Raw genomic sequence first — 21,186 nt, 5'->3', positions numbered from 1 at the left:
AGTTTGTTGACTGAGAGACACGAATGAAATGAACTGATGCAGATTCGTTCCAGGCAGGAAAGTAAAGTTCTGATGCAGCCACTTGAGTTAAAGATTATTTCACATCATGCAGTGAAACAAAAGAATGATACAGGAAGAAGCCTGAGAGGATGAGCTGAGAGCTGCAGTTCACTGCTGTCTCAGTCACATGGTTCTAAACTTCATGGATGCACAGACACATCAAGAGAAAGAAGGGAAACACCTGGAGTCCACATTTGGAAAAAGGTCAAATGATAATTCTGAGTATAAACTCATGCACTGTTACGACAGTGTTTCAGCAGCTCGATGAACCTCTCACACCAAACATAAGCACAGAGACATCAATCAGTTCTGTCCAGTGACAGTTTCAATAAAGTTTATTCAGACAGGACTGTATCCTCAACAACAGTGACAAGCAAAGAGACACAGTGTTACTTAGTGTGTTTCTATTATGAATGAAATGAAAGAAAAAAGAAAAGAAAAATATGGAGCGAGACAAAACACAGGATCTGTTCTGCAGTGAAGTTCATCATCAGAGCTCAGGCCTTTCTCCACCAACATTAGTGGTTATAAACAGGTGGGTTAAACGCAGGTAAACCTGCTGATCAAAGCTGACTGACCCCTCGAGAGAGAGAGAGAGAGAGAGAGAGAGAGAGAGAGAGAGAGAGAGAGAGAGAGAGAGAGAGAGAGAGAGAGAGAGAGAGAGAGAGAGAGAGAGAGAGAGATGAAAGCCGCCCTGCAGACTGATGACACACACCTGTCTCCTCTCATCCTCAGGTCAGTGCTCCTGTGAAGCCGCAGTGTTTCGGTTTACCAGCAGCTGGACAGGTGACAGGTGTGTCTGCAGTGTGTCAGCTGTGAAAGACGTTACAGCAGCAGAGGGGTGAAAATCAGCGCGTTCACCTGGGTTTTGTGTTTGCATCAATGCCGATGGGAGCAGATGAATACCCACATCTACTGCAGAGTCATTTGACCCGGGTGCGAATGTCAACTGAACCCTTTTCCACCGTCGACAAAACCTGATGTTAGCGATTGTCAGTGGGTTTTTGACCAATGGAAAAGGGGCTTGAGTCTGACCACACGTCAATCACAGCGTGTCAAACAATACTGTAGAAACTGTCAAACAAGCTCACAGCAGCTTGTGATAGCGGCAGAAGTCAGACTGTGGAAGTGGACACAGTGACTCCCACCCCCCGACGTTTCTCTGATTCATTTCTTACTAAAAGATGAGAAAACTGCTCAGACTCAGTGAGTACAACAGGAGCCAACAGGATCTTGAGTTGGTGAAGTGGTGTTTATAAATAAATTAAGAGCCTGTCATTGTAAATCAGGTTTAATAAATGTGCGAAGAAACATCAAAATGTTTCTGAACATCATTTCACAAGCTGAAAATAATCAATACAACTAGTTTTTTTCTGAAGGGTTAAGCATCTTGGATGGGACGTCCCCCCACCCCCCAAAAACATACTGTTTAACATCAGAGCAGCTGCAGATCCACAAACAGAGAAAGACAAATTTATTAGTTTACTTTGTACCTGTGTGTCTTCATCAGCAACATCTCTCTCTCTCTCTCTCTCTCTCTCTCTCTCTCTCTCTCTCTCTCTCTCACTTCAGGGATCAGATGAGAGCCAGCACTGGGTCTCCTGAACCATCAGTGTCGGGGTCAAGGCCACTGCAGCAGGTTAGTCTGGATCCAGCTGAGCCACCAGGGGCCCTGCACTGAGGCTATCAGTTAATAAGTCTCCAGGACTGAGGAGTCTGTCACAGCAGGTGACCTTTGACCTTTGCCACATCTCTGTCCAGCTGCTCCCCCGCTGCCCTCAGCTCCTCCCTCTGTCGCAGCAGCTGACCTCGAGCCTCCTGCAGCTGCTCGTTCAGCTCCAGGTAGCGACGACACTGCTGGAACTTCAAGTCCACCTCAGAGTCTGAAGACCGGGTCCAGTCTGAGCAGAGACAGGACAGACAGGCGGTAAACCACAGGACAGACAGGCGGTAAGGTTTAACATCCTTTTTACAGTGTGTGATGCTACAGCGACCTCCCACATCCTGCTACAGATGTTTCCTCACAGCTGTATCACACATCACTGCCGTCTTCACACCTGACACAGTCTTCAGGTTTTCATGGTGCAGCCGAGCCTCGTCAGTCACTAGTCTGAAACAAGATGTCGGCGGCACTAACAGCGTAGACAGGATGTTACTGACCAACTGGATTCCTGAATAGCTGGTGCAACCTGTTTCCTTATTGTTGTTGTTTCCATGCTTGAAGCAGTTTGGAACAAGAGTTTTGAAAAGTGCACAATAGTCTATTATAATTATTATCATTATAACCATTATTGTATCAAGCTAGTTAGTTAATTAGCTCTTTAATTCAGATGTACTGTGGATAATTCAATGTTAAAGGAGCAGCCCCCCCCCTTCTCCCCCTCCCTCTGCAGGTCTGGGTGGACTCACCTTGTCCAGTCTGCTCCAGGAGGCTGAAGACCGGGTCACTGGGGGCGGCTCTGTTGATGTCCTCCAGGATCTGGTCCACAGTGGGGGGGTCGGGACGGCTGGGCAGCACCACCCGCTTCTTATTTTTAGAGCCTAGATTCATTGTGCAAGACCCGGAGCCACCTCCCGCATCTGAAACACAAACCAGGACCATCTGCACATTTTAAATGTGTGGGAATAAACCAGAAAGTGAGAAGGCGGCTGTAGATCAGGGGACAGGCTGTTCCTCCAGCACTGAGGAGTCTAACCCTCCTCTTCAATGCGGGAAGAAAAACATCAACCAAGGAGTTTGTATTTGAGCATCTGACTCAACTTCTCAGCCTTCGGTTTAGTGGTTTGCCTGTTTCTCTCAGCACAGCGCTGAGGCCACACCAGCTCAACACATCCGTCTGCATGGGGGTGTTTGTTGCAGCACAGTGAAATATGTCTGAGCCGAATTTAACAAAAAGTCCTTCGTCTTCACAGGAGACCGTTAGTAAAGATACACGTTAGAGTTATTTTAGCTGGTATGCAGTTATATTTCGATTTTCCAAAACGCGAAACGAAATTTGGCACCATGTTCCAACACGCCGGGGGATTAGCCACAGCTGCTCACCGGTGTTCGGCCGTTTTCCTGGGAACCTGCCGGTGGGTGTGAGCTGCTGTCCGGACAGTCTGCTGCACTTTCTCCCGGACTGAGGCACAAAAAGGAGCAAATCCCGCAGAAAACACGGAGAAGCACACAACACGCAACTGCCGCATCCGTGACGTAAGCACGGCACGTCAGCGTGTCCTGCCACGTCACTACGTCACGCACAGAAGTCACGTTGACTTTTTTTTTTTATCACTTTAAATCTATTTCAGTCATCAGTAAATAACGGAGAGACAATAGGACAATAAACTATAAAATAAATAAAACAGACAAGTTCTCAAGTAAAAGTGAACAGTTCAACCAGAACACAGCAGCTTCCCTGAGACTGGTTTTACCTTCCTGTAACGAGCAAAAATGAGGGGAACTCATTTTAACACACAGTGAGTTTGTATATTCATGGTGTCACTCTTATGGAGTATGAACACTGGATTTGTAACTGTCTTATATGTATATCCCCAAACCTCCACTGTAAGTTGAATATGGACCTACAGTGGAACAGTGCAAAGCTTGATTGAAGGACCACAACAGAAGAACAACAAAATGAACCACTCCCCCTCCTGTTTTATGTGTAATGATCTCTATTCTTTTTATTTTATAAGTTAGTTTGTGATGCACAAATATGTGAATTGAAGTCCCCTGGTTCACTCTCATGCTCAGGTTCTCAGCAGGTTCTGTCAGCGTGTGCTGGTTCAGTCCGGTTCCTCTACTCACTCCTGCAGATGAACGCTGACGACTCTCGAACTGAAGTCTGGTAAATGTTCCTCTATTGAAATTACACATTTACTATTATATGCCTCATACTATCATATCATATTTATATATATATATATATATATATATATATATATATATATATATATATATATATATATATATAAGTAGATGTCTTTCTCTATTATTATTATTATTATTATTATTATACAAAACAATTAAGTCACATATATGTACATATTCATAGCAAAGTAAATATGTGTCCAATATATTTGTATATTCTTTCTCATATTTCAGACAGAACAGTCAAACATTTGGTTTTATTCTGATTAGTGTTTTTTATTTCTTATCATAACGTAATTTTCATGTCAAGCTCATAATCTCATTTATGTGTGTAAACAAAACAATAAATAAATTACATAAATTAAACAGCAACATACGATGAAAAACAGTGCAGAGCACCCAGAACCAGAACCACACACACACACACACACACACACACACACACAGCAGCTGTAAACGCAGCCATTTACATCTGCAGGTCTGAACTGCTGTTTAAACCTTGTGGAGAATCTGCAGCCTGTTAAAGGTCAGTTACAGGCTGGTTCCAGGTGCTTCTCATCTAAAGATACATCCATACATACAAATAAATAAAGAAATGGAGACAATGATAAGAAATAGTGTGTGTATCTTTTACACTGAATTCTGTCACAGACTGGTACATAAATATAAGATGTATCTGATATAAAAAGGAAATCAGTCTCTTTGACAGCAGGTATTTTTCTTGTTGAGATCCATCAGGATGAACAGTGGTTCCTCACTGAGTCTCCTCCTCCTCTGCTGCTACCTGAAGGACTGAAGTCAGAAACAAGGGTGGCTGTGTTATCTTATGGGTCATGTAAAGAACACCAATACATAAATGTGAAATGTATGTGCAACATACTGTTCAGTGTTACAAGTGTCCAATAATAATGACTTCATGTATATTTACTCACTATTCAACTCTCTGCTCTGATCACCTCTCTCTCTCTCTCTGCACACGTCTGTGCATGTGTATAATACTGCAACATCATACCTGATCACAGAACAGCAGGTGTTCTCTGCACCTGAGAAGCTCCAGCTCTTATCAACTGTACATGGTCACATCCACCAAAACAACAAACAGACACAACAGCTGCAGTCAAACCAGCTTCAGGGACAACACGCTGCTGCCTCCACCAGAGGGCAGTACATTACATGATGAATACAAACAGGCATCAGATCCTTTATGGGACAGACAGCTGTTCTGAGATCAGATGTAAGGAGAGGTATCACTTCACCTCAGTATTGATCTAATTGATGTCTAGAGGTTCTGAGGCTCTCTTCCGATTGGCTGACTGTTCTCAAAAATGTTAAAATATAAATATAGCAGATTTCAGGTAAACACTCAGAAAAACCAAATCCTGCAAGGTCGGATGGTGGGTCCAGGTGGGTGTGTATTGATGAGATGATACAGTGATCTGATCAATACACAGCATTGGTTGGTTACAAGGAACACTGAACCTGAGAGGATCATTGGTGACTTACCATCAGTCTACACTGACTTCATCCTGACGTGCAGACATACAACACATGAGCAAAAATTAAAAAACAAGACCAATCTTACAGTAAAGAATGTCTCTATTTCTACAGCTACGGGGGGTGGGGGTGGGTAGTGGGTGGTAGGGGGGGGCAAGGTCTGTTCAGGTCTTCATAGAGGATGGAGGATCCTCTCAGCTCCATATGCTGCTGCTGCCAAATCTGCAGTCCAGCACCACTGAAGAAGAAAGCTGCTTTACCTTTAAACCATTACAGCACTGATGGCGTATGAGGGTCACTGAGGTTCATGCTAATTCTTTTCACAATACATTCACCGTCTGTAAAATACACAGCTAACACCACATCAGCTGACTTACCACACTGCTTAACCCAGGAAAGGCTGGAACAGGTAACAGGACAGCTGGGTTAGCACGTTTATTCCTCACCTCTTTTCTGAACTGGATTATAGATAAACTGACTCCCTGAGGCCTGATCTGACAGGCGCAGAGACGTGAAGGCAATAAAAATGTTTCCATTTCAATTCTGCAAAATATCGCTTTTTTCAAACAAGGTGTGTTTCCATTAACCTGCTAAGACAAGTAATGGAAACGTGAACTTAAAAAAACTTGTACACTTGTAAAAATCCAGAAACACTAAACCAGATCCAGAAACTGGAGCTTAACAGACCTGAACTCTCAGGAAGGTCCTGAACATCTATGAGATCTGCCTCAGAGGAGCTCAAACGCCAGCAGGCAGCATTGACAGGCTGATTATACTGAGATGGAGTCAGGGTGTATTAGCCTAGCTTAGCATGAAGACTGAAAGCAGGGGTAAACTGTTATCCTGGCTATGCCCAAAGCTCAAAAAGTCACACCTTTAATCACAGATTAACATGATGCATGTCACTGATGTGCAGTTACGTACCGGCCGCTCTTCACTCGGTTGTGATGCAGCTGTTTTAGATGCAGCTGTTTCTGTCGATGAGCTCGGTAAACTTTTAGGTTCAGACTGAGAAACCAGCGGCACCGGAGACACCAGAGCTTTGTTCTTCACCAGAGTGGACAGGACTGGAACAGAGGGAACAGAGGGAATATTCAGTCTAATATCTAACATACTGGTGTGTTACTACACTTCACAGGCGTGTACCTTCTCTGGTGAGGTTCTCGGCAGCGCTCATGGCCTTCCCACCGAGGTCGCTCACCATGTTGTCCACTGTGGCCTCGTGGCGGAGGAAGACTGGCCGAACCACTTTGTTGTAGATGATCTGGGAGCCGTTCCACGACATCGGGGCCATGCACCACAACAGGAAGAGACACTGGAACCACAGAGGATGGACAGATGAGGATTACTGGACTTACTGGGTCAGTTCCTTTCTTTGTTTACTTTGCCTGGTTGAAAACCTGAATCACACCTTTGATTTTGTAGAATGAAGTTAATGGCACTGACAGAACTCAACAGAAAACCCAGTGAGAACCTATTGTCTTGAACGTTTAGGGCAGAACAAGCTTTTAAATGAAGTAAGTGAAGTTTATCTAAAGCTCACAGAATTCAGTGCAAATGAGAGCAATGTGGCAAGGTTCTCTGGTTCTGGGACGGGTTCTCTCACCTTGAAAGCGTAGTAAAATGGAAACCAGTAGAGGAAAATATCAGAGAAGAACTCGCCCAGGCTGAAGACGCCATACACCACCCAGTACGTCAGCCATTTAGTGTCGTCTTCTTTGCTCGGACTCTCAATGGCTTTGATTCTGCAAAGATACATGGAAACAACCAGGGACCATGTTTACACGATGACACTGATGCAGGAACCTCGTCAGACAGATTCAGTCAGCAATGACAGAAATCACACCTGCTCTTCATCGTATACATGTGGCATTCATGAAGTTGAAGCAAACAAGTTTGTGCAGCGACAGCAGTTTTCTGAATCATCACGGATTTGGATTGGAAACAAAGCGTTCTTGCACGAGGCAGACTGTTCTGCAGGGACTCTACTAAAACCCCTCCCACCTGGAGCATCACACAACATAAGAAATACTCACGAATAATAAGCTGGATAGACGAAGCCAATCAGGTTGCAGAGGAGGGAGGCACCATATCCGTACACCAGGTAGAGTCCGGTCAAAGAGACGGCACCTGGACGAGACAGAGGACACACAGAGGACACACTGTCAGTTCTCACTGACGCAGATTCATTTAATAACACGTCATATTTTTTGAGAGATGAACGGTCGACTCAGGACACTGAGCAAAATACTTTAAGTAGAGCAGCTGTTTCCTGTTATGGAGGAAAAGTATGAAAATGTAAAATTTTACACTTCAACATGAACTAATGAGATTTACCAGATGTGTGGAGAGTCTGGAGACAGACAAATAACACGTTTTTGTTTCAGGACTTCCAGAGGCAACTCGGATTTAAATCCACACAGATCTATTTCATCAGATACAGTCGACTCAAACTCCTCCAGCAGCTTGTCATGATCACAGATTTAAGGATCTCAGGGTTCCAACAGGTCAAAGCTTTTTTTATCAGAGGGATAAGAAAAGTTATTTCGTGTCTTCCAGGATCATAGACAGTAGTGATATTTATGACTGGATTTTCATTCATGGCTGCAGGGATGTCTGCGATATCTCTGGTAAAAGGGGAACACCTCTGCTCCTGCCACACATTTCCCTAAAGAGCTTTCTTCTTCCTTTTAAATATATCAAAACTATTAACAACACAATACATAAAGAAAACATGTTGACAATATTTTGTCCTTTCAGATTAAAGACAGTTTGAAGAAATAAAGACCTGAACAGGGACAGAGACAAAGAGGATTCACCTGCAAACTCTGTAGATATTTAGACACCACCTGACAGATTCAGTGACCACAGACACACACACACACACACACAGACAGACACACAGACACACACACACACACAGACACACACACAGACACACACACACACACAGACAGACACACAGACACAGACACACACACAGACACACACACAGACACAGACACAGACACACACACAGACAGACACACAGACAGACACAGACACACACACAGACAGACACACAGACACAGACACACACACAGACACACACACAGACACACACACAGACAGACACACAGACAGACACAGACACACACACACACAGACACACAGACAGACACAGACACACACACACACACACAAACAGACACACAGACAGACAGACACAGACACACACACACACACAGACACACACACAGACACACACACAGACAGACACACAGACACAGACACACAGACACAGACACACACACAGACAGACACACAGACACAGACACACAGACACAGACACACACACAGACAGACACACACACACAGACACACACACAGACACACACACAGACAGACACACAGACAGACACACAGACACAGACACACACACAGACAGACACACAGAGACAGGAAGTTGTGTAAAAAGTGTCCTACCTCTGATCAGCTTATGTTGCTGTTCACACATGGAGCCTCTCTGCTCTGCTGCCTGAGGATAATCTGCTTTAACTGCACAGACTGGGGGACACTGTGCACCAGGCACTGCACTGACATCATGCCCTGCCTCAGAGTGTGTATGTGTGTGTTCCTGCCTCAGAGTGTGTATGTGTGTGTTCCTGCCTCAGAGTGTGTATGTGTGTGTTCCTGCCTCAGAGTGTGTATGTGTGTGTTCCTGCCTCAGAGTGTGTATGTGTGTGTTCCTGCCTCAGAGTGTGTATGTGTGTGTTCCTGGTTCAGAGTGTGTATGTGTGTGTTCCTGCCTCAGAGTGTGTATGTGTGTGTTCCTGCCTCAGAGTGTGTATGTGTGTGTTCCTGCCTCAGAGTGTGTATGTGTGTGTTCCTGCCTCAGAGTGTGTATGTGTGTGTTCCTGCCTCAGAGTGTGTATGTGTGTGTTCCTGCCTCAGAGTGTGTATGTGTGTGTTCCTGGTTCAGAGTGTGTATGTGTGTGTTCCTGCCTCAGAGTGTGTATGTGTGTGTTCCTGGTTCAGAGTGTGTATGTGTGTGTTCCTGCCTCAGAGTGTGTATGTGTGTGTTCCTGCCTCAGAGTGTGTATGTGTGTGTTACTGCCTCAGAGCGTGTGTGTGTGTGTGTGTGTGTGTGTGTGTTACTGATCCGCTGTATGAGCATCAGTGTGGTCTGAATAGACTGCTGTTCCCCGCTCAGTGAAGGCTGGGGCTGGGAGGTTCATTGATATTTATGGTTTATGTAACTGCCCCAGCTGTCTGCACACAGTGAGGGACAGGATCAATGCTTTTGGCAGGCCTCTTATATCAGCTGTAATTGATTAACTACGCGCAAACTACGTCCTCCAACATGATCACAGTTGACTCAACATATCTTTAACACAACTCCAGCACAAACTGAACATTGCTACCTTCATTAAGTTCATTAAAGGACTGTTGTATTAGGCTGACTTAGTTTTAACTGGATGTGATAACACTGTTGATTATGTTTGAGATCAGTCATCAGGTAAATGTAAGCCCCCCCCCCCCCCGTAGAGAGGCTAAACCGCACCAACATAAAAACACATTTAGGCGACATATCAGAAGAAATGTAAAAACAACAGCGATAATTTTATGCACTGACAAACATACTGAGAGGTGGTTTGATGTGAAACAGAAAGGTTAGCTGGCTACAGGGAAGTGTGACTGGTTTTAACAGATGCTAACAGCTAAGCTAATCAAACAGCTGATTGAATGTAACATCAACTCCTCAACAAAGAATAAATGAAGTTTAAACTTTTTGTCAGGCAGTGAATCTTCTGGATGTTAACAATCGCGATAACAGACAGAAAGAAGATGAAATTAAAGAAATCGCTAACTTAGCTAACCTGCACTGATGTAGCCTACTGCCTGAAGCTACGTTAGCCAGCAAAGCTAATCAGCGCACATGAACGAACAGTAGAATCCAGCTGAACAAAGACAGACTGTTCATCCGCAACGTGTTTCAATCAAATCAATCAATCAGTCAAAGTACATTAATGATCCCAAACTGGGAAATTGTTGCGTTGGAGCAGCAGCATAACTTACAATATGTACAATTTATTATTATTATTATTTGTAAATATATTTATTTATATATATATATATTTATTTGTTTCCTGGTGAAAACCGCCGGTCAAAGCTAAAGTTCACTTCAAGTTTACTTTAGCTAACGGGGGGTTTTGCCAGCCACTGAAACAGAGACCCACCGGGAACAGACATGGATGGATTATAGGTCTTATAATCCATCCATGTCTTGGACCCGTCCAGTTTGGTTCTGGTTCAAACTCCATCGCCAAGTTCTCCAGTGATGACGACACGCTCGCTGCTCTTCTTGTGATTGGTCGGTTTAAAAAACTGTTTGTTGTTGTTGTTTTTTATTTTTATTACCGAGCCCAGCTTCTTTCATCTGAGTAGCCTTATTGCTAACTGTGAGTAAACTGGGCCAGTTTTCTAGAAAGTGGGTCAGGTGATGTTGAAGCCCTCTGACGTAATGAAATAAACAGCTGGCACATATGTTCAGACGGTTTGGCCCTAAACTTCATCTAAAGGCCCCGCAGAGCAAACAGACACCCGGTGTTTCTGTGCCGACTGACCACAGGAAGGCTGGACGTTAAGCTGTGAGCAACAACGTTTAGCATGCTATAATGCTAGTTAGCATGTAATTCCCTCCTGTTTTAGGAGGATAACATATTACAGGCTGGGCGGCCCCGTCACGGTCAGAGGTTCTGGGTTCGAACCCGGGCCTGGGGCCTTTCTGTGCGGAGTTTGCATGTTCTCCCCCTGTCTGCTTCCTCCCACGGTCCAAACACCTGCACATCAGGTTCGCTGGAGACTCTAAAGTGCTTGTGTATGTGAACATGATAGGCTGGCGTCCTGTCCGCCCTCCCCCAATATCAGCTGTGATTGGCTCAGCCGACACTGTGCAGATCAGCGGTATAGATGATGGACGGATGGACGGATGGATATTACAGGCTACACGTCCCCAACTCACCTGAGACACCTTTGTCCGTGCATCATTTCTTTAAAAAGTCCCTGTACACAAACTGGATCTGAATCACGTCATACAGGAGGGAAACCAGCCGCTGCATGATCAGTTTCTGCTGCAGCTGCTGAGGAGGAAGTAGTTCATCATTACAATGCACTGCTTCCACATTATATATGGTTATTTGATCCATCGTTCATATAAATATTGATGAGAGCAGCTGGAGGACTTGAACTCTGAACACCTGCAGGTCCATGTTTGCAGACAGCAGCTGCTCACAGCAGTAACTGTAGCTGCCATTTGGCTTCATGTTCACAGGATTAACTGAATCCTCTTCAGTTTCCATCCACATGCAACAGGCACAGTTGGCCCAGACCCACTGAACACAAACAGAATCATCTAGAACATGTTTATCATGACCTGAACAGAGTGAAGAACAACAGGAGAACATCACATACCCACTGCGATGATCTTCTTCTTTATCCCTGTTTTCTCCTCCACCTTCCCCAGAAAATCTGTCACTATGTTTTTCTCATTCAGAAACTTTTCAGCTCGGTCTCTGACGGAGGAGAGGATGTCCAGCAGCCCCATGGTCCTCAATCAGGTCCTCGAATAACAGAGGAGTCAGAGGAATGCGACCAGCGCGGAGAGAAAACACAGCAGAGTGTAATCCTCTGACAGCAGGGATCTGCTTTAATGGAGAGGAGGAGGGGGAGGAGGGGGGAGGAGGAAGAGGAGGTGCAAAGACAGGAAACAGAGCAGAGGAGGACGAGCTGACTTTTACCATCACTGGACCCAGAACTTCAACATGTCCTCCACACTGGACACCAAGTGTGACTGTTTTCTGATCTGACACCACAATCATCATCATCATCATCATCATCTGCATCATCATCATCATTATCTGCATCATCATCATCATCATTATCATCATCATCATCATCTGCATCATCATCATCATCATCATCTGCATTATCTGCATCATCATCATCATTATCTGCATCATCATCATCATCATCATCATCATTATCTGCATCATCATCATCATCATCATCTGCATCATCATCATCATCATCATCTGCATCATCGTCATCATCATCATCATCATCATCATCTGCATCATCGTCATCATCATCATCATCATCTCCATCATCATCATCATCATCATCATCATCATCATCACATAAATGGTTCATGTGACTCCTCTCATGGTTTTCTTTGAGTGGGCAGAAAATCACAAGACTCACACCAGCCACATGTTAACACACCTGTGTTTTCATCATTTATGTTTTTATGCAGAGAAAATTATTAAAAATATTTTAACATTTAATAACGTTTTTCATTTCATTTCAACAGACTCACCTGCAGAGAATCAGCTCCGGACCCGACCAGGCCTGACAGATTAAAATGAGACTCACCACCTGACCACCTGGTCACCTGGTCACCTGACCACCTGACCTACACACTAACTCTGCAGACACACATAAGGAATTATCATAAATGTTGTAGATAAATGAATAAAAACTGTGCAGGCAGAAGTCCTCTCCATGTTTTCACACCTGTCCAGACCCACAGCTGGAACAGCTGGATACCATCTTTAATGATTTAACCCTTCTGACGTGACACTGGGATTGACCTGTTTCTGACAGCTGATCTCCAACCCCCATGTTTCATTGTTTTGTTTCCAGGTTTAAGGAGGTAAGAGGAGGAGAGGCATTATTCACCTGTGTTAACTGGACGGTTTGCAGGACTTAAACTGGTACCAATTTCCCCACCAGCAGCTGCTGCAGCACTTCAGTCCACACCAGCTGTCTGTTCAGAGTCATTCACATTTCACCTTTCACTAACATATGTTTTAAAAATGAAAAGACATTTTTAATTTAGATTCACAGAAAACAACTTAATTTTAAGATCCAGCCAGATTCAGTGGTCCTCAGTGTTCAGAGAAGCACTGAGCAACTTTCATATGAATTAATGTGTCACCAGAAACTCAGCCTCCAGTGTTTCTTTAACATCCCTGCTCTGTGTCTGCTTTTAGAGAAAACACAACCTCACACAGTCACAGAAGTCTGAAGGCCAGATTTCCATGAGAGGAGCCCCCCCCCCCGTGATGTCAGGACGGCAGCACAGGAAGGGGTGAGCCTGTATGGAGGAATGCGTCTGCAGGCCAACACATGTCTCGCTGCTGTCATGTCAGCAGAGAACAAACCTGCAGCAGCTTCTCCGAGCAGTCGGACTGAGCTCCAGAGATCTGTGGAGGGAGATGAGAGGATACCGAGCCATCAAGTACACTTTATTCATCTGCTGCTACGTCTTCTGGGTGAGTCTCTCTGTCCACACACCGTCACCTCACACATTCACTCTCTCACCTGTGGACGCTCTGAAACTTGTTGCACAATCTGGTTTAACCACGAGTGATTTCAACACTTTCAACAGGTCTGAAAGACGTTAATATTAATATTTAACATTCATTTTATCCAGTAAAAGTCACACAGGGGTCACAGTCAGTGTCGGTGTTGTTCTGTCTAAGGATTTACATCAACACTTCATTCCTACAGGGTCACAGGTTACCTTTTTACAGGTGACCTGTAGGAATGTGTCTCCGCCAGTCTGTTTGTACCTCAGAGCTGCTGGCAGCACCTGAGGCTGGTGTTTCAGATGGATCAGTTTCATCTGTTCATATGTGTCCCTGTGTGTCTCCGCAGGTTGTCAGCGCCGTCCTCATAGCGGTGGGGATCTACGCCAAGATCGCCAAGGAGAAAGGTTGGTCAAACATGATGATAACAGGCTGGATCAGCCCTTTACACCACAGGAGCTTCACTGTGTTTTACAAACCAGAGCATTTCATATGTATTTACAACTAATATAGACCTGGAGGAAAACACTGCACAATGTCTTCAGCTTAGTCTCTGGACTTCCTGTATCTACAAAATAAAATAATTCACACAATAATATTGTCAGAAAAATCTTCACTGAGTTAATATTAGTGGTCAAAATAACACAAAAAAGTAAGAGTGATCTATCTATCTATCTATCTATCTGTCTGTCTGTCTGTCTGTCTGTCTGTCTGTCTGTCTGTCTGTCTGTCTGTCTATCAAAGTGCTTTACACAATAGAAACAACACACACAAAGCAATAAGGACCATATTATAAATAAAAACAGGAAGTGAACACCTGAATAAATAAAATCCACAAAAGAACCTCCTGAACTGTTCCTGCATGTGTGTGTGTGTGTGTGTGTGTGTGTACTTGTACTTGCTACATAGTAAGGACCAAAAAAGTATTTTACTAACAGAGTGAGGACATTTTGGGAAAGTGAGGACATTTTGGCCGGTCCTCACTTTTTGAGACACCTTCAAATCACATGTTGAGGGTTAAGACTTGGTTTCAGAGTTATGGTTAGAATTAGGTTTAGGTTAAAGTTAGGGTCAGGGTCAGGGTTAGGGTTAGGGTTAGGCTCTCAGTTGTGATGGTTAAGGTTAGGGTAAGGGGCTAGGGAATGCATTATGTCAATGAGAGTCCTCACAAAGATAGAAGTACAAGTGTGTATGTGTGTGTGTGTGTGTGTGTGTGTGCTCAGGGTTTAAAAAAACATTGTTGATAAAATTCCTGAGGGTGAGCCACAAAAACTTAATCAGACATGTTTGAACCTTCACTGGCTTTTACGCAATGAATGTAACTCTGTGTGTGTGTGTGTGTGTGTGTGTGTGTGTGTGTGTGTGGAGATGTGGTCGACACTCTGACAGTGGATCCAGCTCTACTGTTGATCATCGTTGGCTCTGTGATGTTCCTCATCACGTTCCTGGGATGTTTTGGCGCGCTGCGTAACGCCACCTGCCTGCTGAAGACGGTATGACGTGGTCCTCACACCTGTCACAGTCCTGTGCTCACCTGTTTGGACCAAAAACTCTTATTGAAATGAAACCAGAGGAGAAGTTCAGAAACTGATAACAAGGTTAAATTACAGGTTTAATGTTTAACAGTGTGTGACTGCAGCTGCAGATGAAAGCAGAGGAGTTTAAAGTGCAGGAAAAGTTCAAGTACAAAGACTTCAAATTCTCACTTAAGTGTGATACTTGGATAAATGTACTCAGTTACTTTCATGAGCGATCAGCTGATATCGTCAGATACTGTTCATGTTGTCGTCGTAACAAGCTGCCGTCTGTTCCTGTAGTTTCTGGGGATCCTGGTGGTCGTGCTGCTCCTGCAGATCGCTGCTGGAGTGGTGGGATATCTCTTCACTGACATGGTAACAACCCCCCGCTCTGACGGGACAGGAAATATTCATCTCCTTTAAAACCAGCAACACCACAGGGTGGAAATACTGTGTTACAAAATAAATATCTGCATTCAAAATACACAAGTTATAGCATCAAAATGTGCCAAAAGGAAAAGTACTCATTCATTAATATCACTGCATTTTAATTATTGATGCATTAATGCAAAGATTTTAATAACCTCACTTACTGCTGGGTAGCTCTGTCGTGGACCAGTTAGGTCTTATTTCATCTAAGTCTGTAGAAATAGGTTTATATTTTTATGACTGTATAATATGTCGAGCAGTGAGGAGCACCGTATCTGCCTCTGACCTGGGTCCTAGAGTAGAAGCATAGAAGAGTAGCTGAGTAAATGTTTTGTTACTTTCCACCGCTGGAAAACACACAGACATCAGGTCCTGCAGCCAAGAGACTAAACTCGATGCTGCTGTTGTTCAGGTGATGGAGAGGACGGAGAGGCTGATGATGAAGGCCATCGTCCGGTACAGGGAGGACCAGGACCTGGAGAACGCCATCGACTTCGTCCAGAAGAAGGTGAAGAAGAAGAGGGAGGGTTTCTGTCCTGAGCGGTCTGTGCTCCGCGGTCAGTGAGCTGTTGTACTCAGACTCTGTTGTCCTTCAGTTTCAGTGCTGTGGAGTAGAGAGCTACCAGGACTGGTCCCATAACGTCTACTTCGAGTGCTCAGACACCAACCCCAGTCTGGAGTCCTGTGGAGTCCCCTTCTCCTGCTGCATTCACCTGCAGAACCAGGTCAGGACCTGTACCTGAGCGCCTCTGTGCTCCCCTGCAGGTTCACAGCGGGACATGTCGGCCACCTGGAACCAGAAGAGTCCTGGAACAGGACAAAGCCTGGCATCATGTGATAATCATTAGAGCTGCAACTAACAGTTTTCACTATTGATGAATCTGACAGTTATTGTCCCTATTAATCAATGAAAGAACTTATCTATTAAAAGTCAGACAACAGTGAAAAATTCAACCTAAATATATTCATCCCATCTGAGAAGCTGGAGCCAGAGAATGTTTTGGATTGATTTCCTGTCGATTGACTCATCGATTGATTGATTGATCATACAATAATCACTCTGATGATTCTGGCTCCAGAAATAAATAAACCTGATCATGTGTAACACTGAGGTAAAGTCCTGCCAGTTTAAACCAGGATTAACTTTTCTTTCCAGAGATAAATGAATAATTATAATAATTATGATAATTGATCATGACCTTGATATTAAACAAACAGTCAATGGTTTACTATTTGAACTGTAATGATGTTTCCATGAGAACTGCAGAGGAGACGGACACCTGACCTCCACCTGTTCCGCTCTCCTGCAGACGGTGCTGAACACCATGTGTGGTTATGGGATGCAGCAGCTGGAGGAGCGTTCAGCGGCTCAGGACGTCTTCACCATCGGCTGTCTGGAGAAAATCGTATGGTGGGCCAAAAACAACCTGCTGCTGGTGGCCGGTCTGACCGCCGGCCTGCTGCTGCTCGAGGTAACACCTGACCACACCCAGCTCCGATCACGCTGTTTGAGCCTCAGCTGTTTCTCACAGTGAATGTTCTGGAGACTTTGTCTTGTTAAAAGTTCACAATAATGAAGAAGAGAGAAACACTCAGAGAAACCGAATCCTGCGAGGTTGGATGGTGGGTCCAAGTGGGCGGGGCTTAGTACGTGGCTGAGGGTGGTGACTGCTTAGTTGTGACATCACAAAGTTGCAGAAGTCCTGACGGCTGGTTTTAAGGCTCAGTTTCTGAATACAGGCTGTGTGCATTTCTCTGTGGACTGAGGCTTTGATACTTTCACAGTATTAATATAGAACCTAGACCTGCTTTATAATCACAAACACATGGACATCTACCTTTAGACTGGGTGGAGCTTTAAAACCTTTTCAGAAGGAGGCTACACCTCACAATAATAAAGCAGCTTTGATCAACAGCATAAAACAAGGAAACTGATGGGTTGTGTTTGGTATCAGACCCCTTAGATTAGTGACAGGTAGAGTTTCAACATCAGCAGCTCTGATTCACTTCCTGATCTGTCCCCGTGTCCTCTGGCAGGTCTGCATGATCGGACTGGCTGCCGCTCAGATCTCCAGGATAAAGAAAGTCCGACGACAAAAGAGAGAAACTGCAGCGAGAGGCCAGTCGGAGAGGAAGGACAGCCACTGGTTCCCTGCTTTCGCAAACTTTGATGACGAATAAAATCAGCGTCTGACAGACCTGACGCTGTTGGGGAGACAGATCAGAAAACCCTCTGAGGGGGAATTATGGGATTTTCACTCACCCTGGGTCAGATAACGAGATTTGAATGTTGTTTGAGTGAGACGTGCTCCGTTTACACTGTGAAGTTATAGTTTGGGTGTTTTCGTTGTGTATCTGACGCCTCGGCAGGACTCAGAGCTGTTGGCAGTTGAACTACTACCTCTTATAAAACCCTTTACATCACATTCCTCATAAACAGAAGAACGTCAGTTTTGTTATCACTGGTCACTTATTAAATATTTAGCGTTTATAATTCATCACACAGCTGTTCATCAATCTTGGGCTACAACATTATGTGAGACGATATATTTTTATATGATATAACTTGTAGATGAATTCGAAGCAAACAGACATTTGTAGTTTTCCTCCTACAGCAGACGTTGTGTACTGTGTATTAATAATGTGTATTTTCTGTTCTGAACATGAGAATAAAGCTTCATACAGAGTCTCACTGTGATGACTTTCAATCTGAATAACCCTGAATAAGAGCCGTCGTCCTGTCTGTCTCCTGAGCTGCAGTGGCCCTAGGGGGCCCAAGGTAAAAAAAAGAAATGTGAGGGGGGGCCCCTCCAATCACTGTTTATCACAATTATGTAATAAATTATCTGACACCATCAAAAATGTATGAAATTTAAACATTTTTTAGTTTCACATGTTCACGTCAGTACAATTTTCACAATATAAGAATAAAAACCTAAATAAATAACTGAATCACTTCAAGGTTATATAACCTACATTATAAGGCCAGAGAGTTACAGTCAGTTTAATCATCTCTAGATTAAAATAATGTTGGTCCCTCTGAAAGACTGGGCCCCTCTGACAGCCTGGGGCCCCTCTGACAGCATGGGACCCCTCTGCTGAGCTGTGTTGGTTCTCAGCCGTGGTTCTGCTGGCGACACCTGGAGGCTGCACTGTTACCTACACATGAGCCAGCAGATGCTCCTGATCCATCCGGTCACTCTTCCTCTTCCTCCTCCTCTTCCTCCTCACAGCTCATTTAGTCTTTATCTCAACATGTTACTGTGAATGTTTACTTCATGGTCTGACCCCGTCACAGAGTTCAGCCTCTGACCTCCAGGCTGCCCCAAGGCCCTGCCTCTGTGAAGTCAAACACAGCGATCCTCTGCTCTGAATGCTGAAGCTTTTCATTTGTGTCCTTGAGGAGAGAAACTCCCAGAATGCAAAGCCAGGAGACCCATGGGTAAACCCGGTTAATCCCCGTTGTTCCTCCCTCATCAAGTCTTCATTGTGACTTTAATCTGTGGTGGGGGATTAGCAGCCGAGGCACCTGTGGCTGCGTGTCGTCGCAGGGATTCAGTCCCGTGCCCTCACGCTTTGAGGTAAGATTAGCAGCAGGACGGACCCGTAGTGATGATGTCCTGCTGTAGTCCCGCCCAAAATTCTCTCATCCATGTGCTCCCTCCACAGTTTCCTATTGGACTCTCTGCTCTGAGTTTAGGACAGATTAAAGGAGATTCTGGTTTACTACAGTTTATTTTTGTCCCTTATTCCTTTCCATACCTCAGTACTGACACACAGGATGATATTCTCGCAGTGAGTCTCAAAATAAAAACAAGACTCCAATGTTCAGTCGTCGTCTCTGTTTCTCACAGTCAGTCCAGCAAAGAGATGTCTTTAGCCTAGCTTAGCATCAACAAACTACCTGAAGAAAATATATATTTTTTTTGCTGTTGCTGCAGTTGTAACTTTGAACAGGTCAAGTTGGCAAACGACTGGACCGGCTGAGTCAAGAACTGAATCTGGTTTCTTGCTTTTTAAATTTGCACCAGTCACAGGAAACAGGAAACAGTGTGTAGACATGGGAGCTATAGGCTAACAGTTTCCCCCTGCTTTCAGTCTTTGTGCTAATTGTTGTTGTCTTGACACAGCCTGTGGGTCAGACACCAATCACCACTCGAACAGAAACATCGCTGTATGAAAGAGTGAAGTTTATTAACAGAGTTTAGGTTCAATACAAATAAACATATATTACACAAAGTCCAAAAACATGTGAATATTTCATATAAAAATGTTTGTACATGAAGCTGTTCAGTGAAAAATGTGCTTTGGTGAAGGTTGAATGCTGCAGTTTGTCGAGCTGACATTGGCAGATGAACATTGAGGTTTGTGGATTAATAACGACAGAGGGTCAAAGGTCGGTTTAAGGCAGGTCTACGTTTTCATGCTTCACTCTACTGAAACAACACAACAACTACTTTAACACTGAAAGACCTTCAAGGAGCACTTCAACAAAAAATACAAATATCTGATTCATAATGAGTGAGATTCAAGGACGAAGATGTTTCATGTTCACTTACCCATAAATCCTGTAACGTCAACGTTACACTTTGAATCCATCGGCAGCTCTCACTGATCTCTGACCCGTCAGTTAATATTCAGTTACAAACTCACGTCACCAGGAACGACCCGCATCTCAGACGTCAGTAAACAACAGGTGAACAGCTGGAGGTGACACACAGTTAACTCAGAGGTTAACCAGCTAAACAAAGAGACAACACCAGCGTCCACGTCTGAAGGACCTGAACACGCTTCACCGTCATTACTGAAGGTTCCTCTGATCACTTCTCTCCCTGAGTCTGAGTCAAACAGCCACAGTCGTGCTGAGCCTCCTCCCACAGACAAACACGACTCCGGTGAAAATCCTCACATGAAATAAAAAGTAAAAGTCAGAGTCTGTAGAAACTCTGTCGGTGTGTTTACTGAAATTCATTTCTGAAGGTCGACGACCTCGTAGCTGCAGGAACCTGGAGTCTGTCTCATGGAGCCTGGTAGTTGTCACAGAGGAAAACATGTAAACACACAGTGACAAATGGATCTTAATTAGAGGCTGGAGCTAACACTGACTTTCATTAGTGATTCACTTTCTGATTATTTTCCTGATGAACTGATCGTTTTGTAGAAACAGTAAAAAAATGACCATGACAGCGTCCAGAAATGAGTTTACTGCAGTGTAGAGAAATCCTCCCTGTGAACCTGGAGCTGTCACATCTGTGACTGAAAAATGACAGAAATAAAATTAATAAATCATTAATTTTCTGTCAGCTCTATGACATGAATTACTTACATGTGCTCATGAATAAACAGCTCATGCGCTCCACTGGGACATCAAACACAACAGAGGCTTAATATGACAGTATAATCAGCTATAGGGTGATTATTTTCATCACTGATTATTCTGGTGATTATTTTCTTATCAAATACTAAAGAAAAGTGAAAAATG

At 44.1% G+C, this 21,186-nt stretch overlaps 4 protein-coding genes and 1 long non-coding RNA gene across 14 annotated transcripts in view; 2 read left to right on the top strand and 3 right to left on the bottom strand.

Annotated features, from left to right (window-relative positions):
- Positions 1-641: 641 nt before the first annotated feature.
- cunh19orf25 (chromosome unknown C19orf25 homolog) lies at positions 642-3,281 on the bottom strand. 2 transcript variants are annotated; one of them, XM_071486679.1, is made up of 3 exons: positions 2,822-3,281; positions 2,470-2,640; positions 642-1,961 (listed from the first exon to the last, which is right to left on the bottom strand). In XM_071486679.1, exons 1-3 carry the CDS (start codon positions 2,901-2,903, stop codon positions 1,780-1,782), a joined length of 435 nt encoding a protein of 144 aa, XP_071342780.1. In that variant the 5' UTR covers positions 2,904-3,281; the 3' UTR covers positions 642-1,779. The 2 variants fall into 2 exon arrangements, with proteins under 2 accessions (XP_071342780.1, XP_071342781.1); XM_071486680.1 differs by having other exon boundaries at positions 3,104-3,276.
- Positions 3,282-4,140: 859 nt separating this feature from the next.
- Positions 4,141-12,564, bottom strand: reep6 (receptor accessory protein 6). 4 transcript variants are annotated; one of them, XM_071486676.1, is made up of 8 exons: positions 11,861-12,563; positions 7,444-7,537; positions 7,014-7,152; positions 6,554-6,722; positions 6,332-6,474; positions 5,785-5,807; positions 5,417-5,439; positions 4,141-4,705 (listed from the first exon to the last, which is right to left on the bottom strand). In XM_071486676.1, exons 1-6 carry the CDS (start codon positions 11,991-11,993, stop codon positions 5,793-5,795), a joined length of 693 nt encoding a protein of 230 aa, XP_071342777.1. In that variant the 5' UTR covers positions 11,994-12,563; the 3' UTR covers positions 4,141-4,705; positions 5,417-5,439; positions 5,785-5,792. The 4 variants fall into 4 exon arrangements, with proteins under 4 accessions (XP_071342777.1, XP_071342776.1, XP_071342779.1 ...); XM_071486675.1 differs by lacking the exon at positions 5,785-5,807 and having other exon boundaries at positions 11,861-12,564; XM_071486678.1 differs by lacking the exons at positions 5,785-5,807; positions 11,861-12,563 and adding an exon at positions 8,873-9,080.
- On the top strand, positions 6,641-18,391 carry LOC139626353 (tetraspanin-33). 3 transcript variants are annotated; one of them, XM_071486674.1, is made up of 10 exons: positions 6,641-6,768; positions 12,759-13,161; positions 13,441-13,722; positions 14,108-14,165; positions 15,127-15,251; positions 15,576-15,650; positions 16,117-16,212; positions 16,301-16,429; positions 17,015-17,176; positions 17,742-18,391. In XM_071486674.1, the coding sequence occupies exons 3-10, from the start codon at positions 13,549-13,551 to the stop codon at positions 17,883-17,885; spliced, it is 963 nt and encodes a 320-aa protein (XP_071342775.1). In that variant the 5' UTR covers positions 6,641-6,768; positions 12,759-13,161; positions 13,441-13,548; the 3' UTR covers positions 17,886-18,391. The 3 variants fall into 3 exon arrangements, with proteins under 3 accessions (XP_071342775.1, XP_071342774.1, XP_071342773.1); XM_071486673.1 differs by having other exon boundaries at positions 12,759-13,212; XM_071486672.1 differs by lacking the exons at positions 6,641-6,768; positions 12,759-13,161 and having other exon boundaries at positions 13,306-13,722.
- A 762-nt stretch (positions 18,392-19,153) lies between these two features.
- LOC139626349 (uncharacterized) overlaps positions 19,154-21,186 on the top strand; it is a 6,126-nt gene continuing 4,093 nt past the window's right edge. The window contains exon 1 of the long non-coding RNA XR_011692235.1: positions 19,154-19,285. This is a non-coding gene — a long non-coding RNA (uncharacterized lncRNA). The remainder of the gene's footprint in view (positions 19,286-21,186) is intronic.
- slc1a8a (solute carrier family 1 member 8a) overlaps positions 19,878-21,186 on the bottom strand; it is a 19,868-nt gene continuing 18,559 nt past the window's right edge. For 2 of the 4 annotated variants that reach the window (XM_071486663.1, XM_071486664.1), the window contains one exon: positions 19,878-21,186. This exon is cut by the window's right edge and continues 1,372 nt beyond it. The gene's annotated coding sequence lies outside the window, so the exon portion shown is untranslated. The other 2 variants (XR_011692231.1, XR_011692232.1) reach the window with 2 other exon arrangements.

The sequence above is a fragment of the Trachinotus anak genome, unplaced genomic scaffold, assembly GCF_046630095.1.
Source record: "Trachinotus anak isolate AG129_WGS33_773 ecotype Australia unplaced genomic scaffold, CSIRO_AGI_Tana_v1 ptg000010l, whole genome shotgun sequence".
Lineage (NCBI taxonomy): Eukaryota > Metazoa > Chordata > Actinopteri > Carangiformes > Carangidae > Trachinotus > Trachinotus anak.
This window is presented reverse-complemented; position numbering and strand designations above follow the sequence as displayed.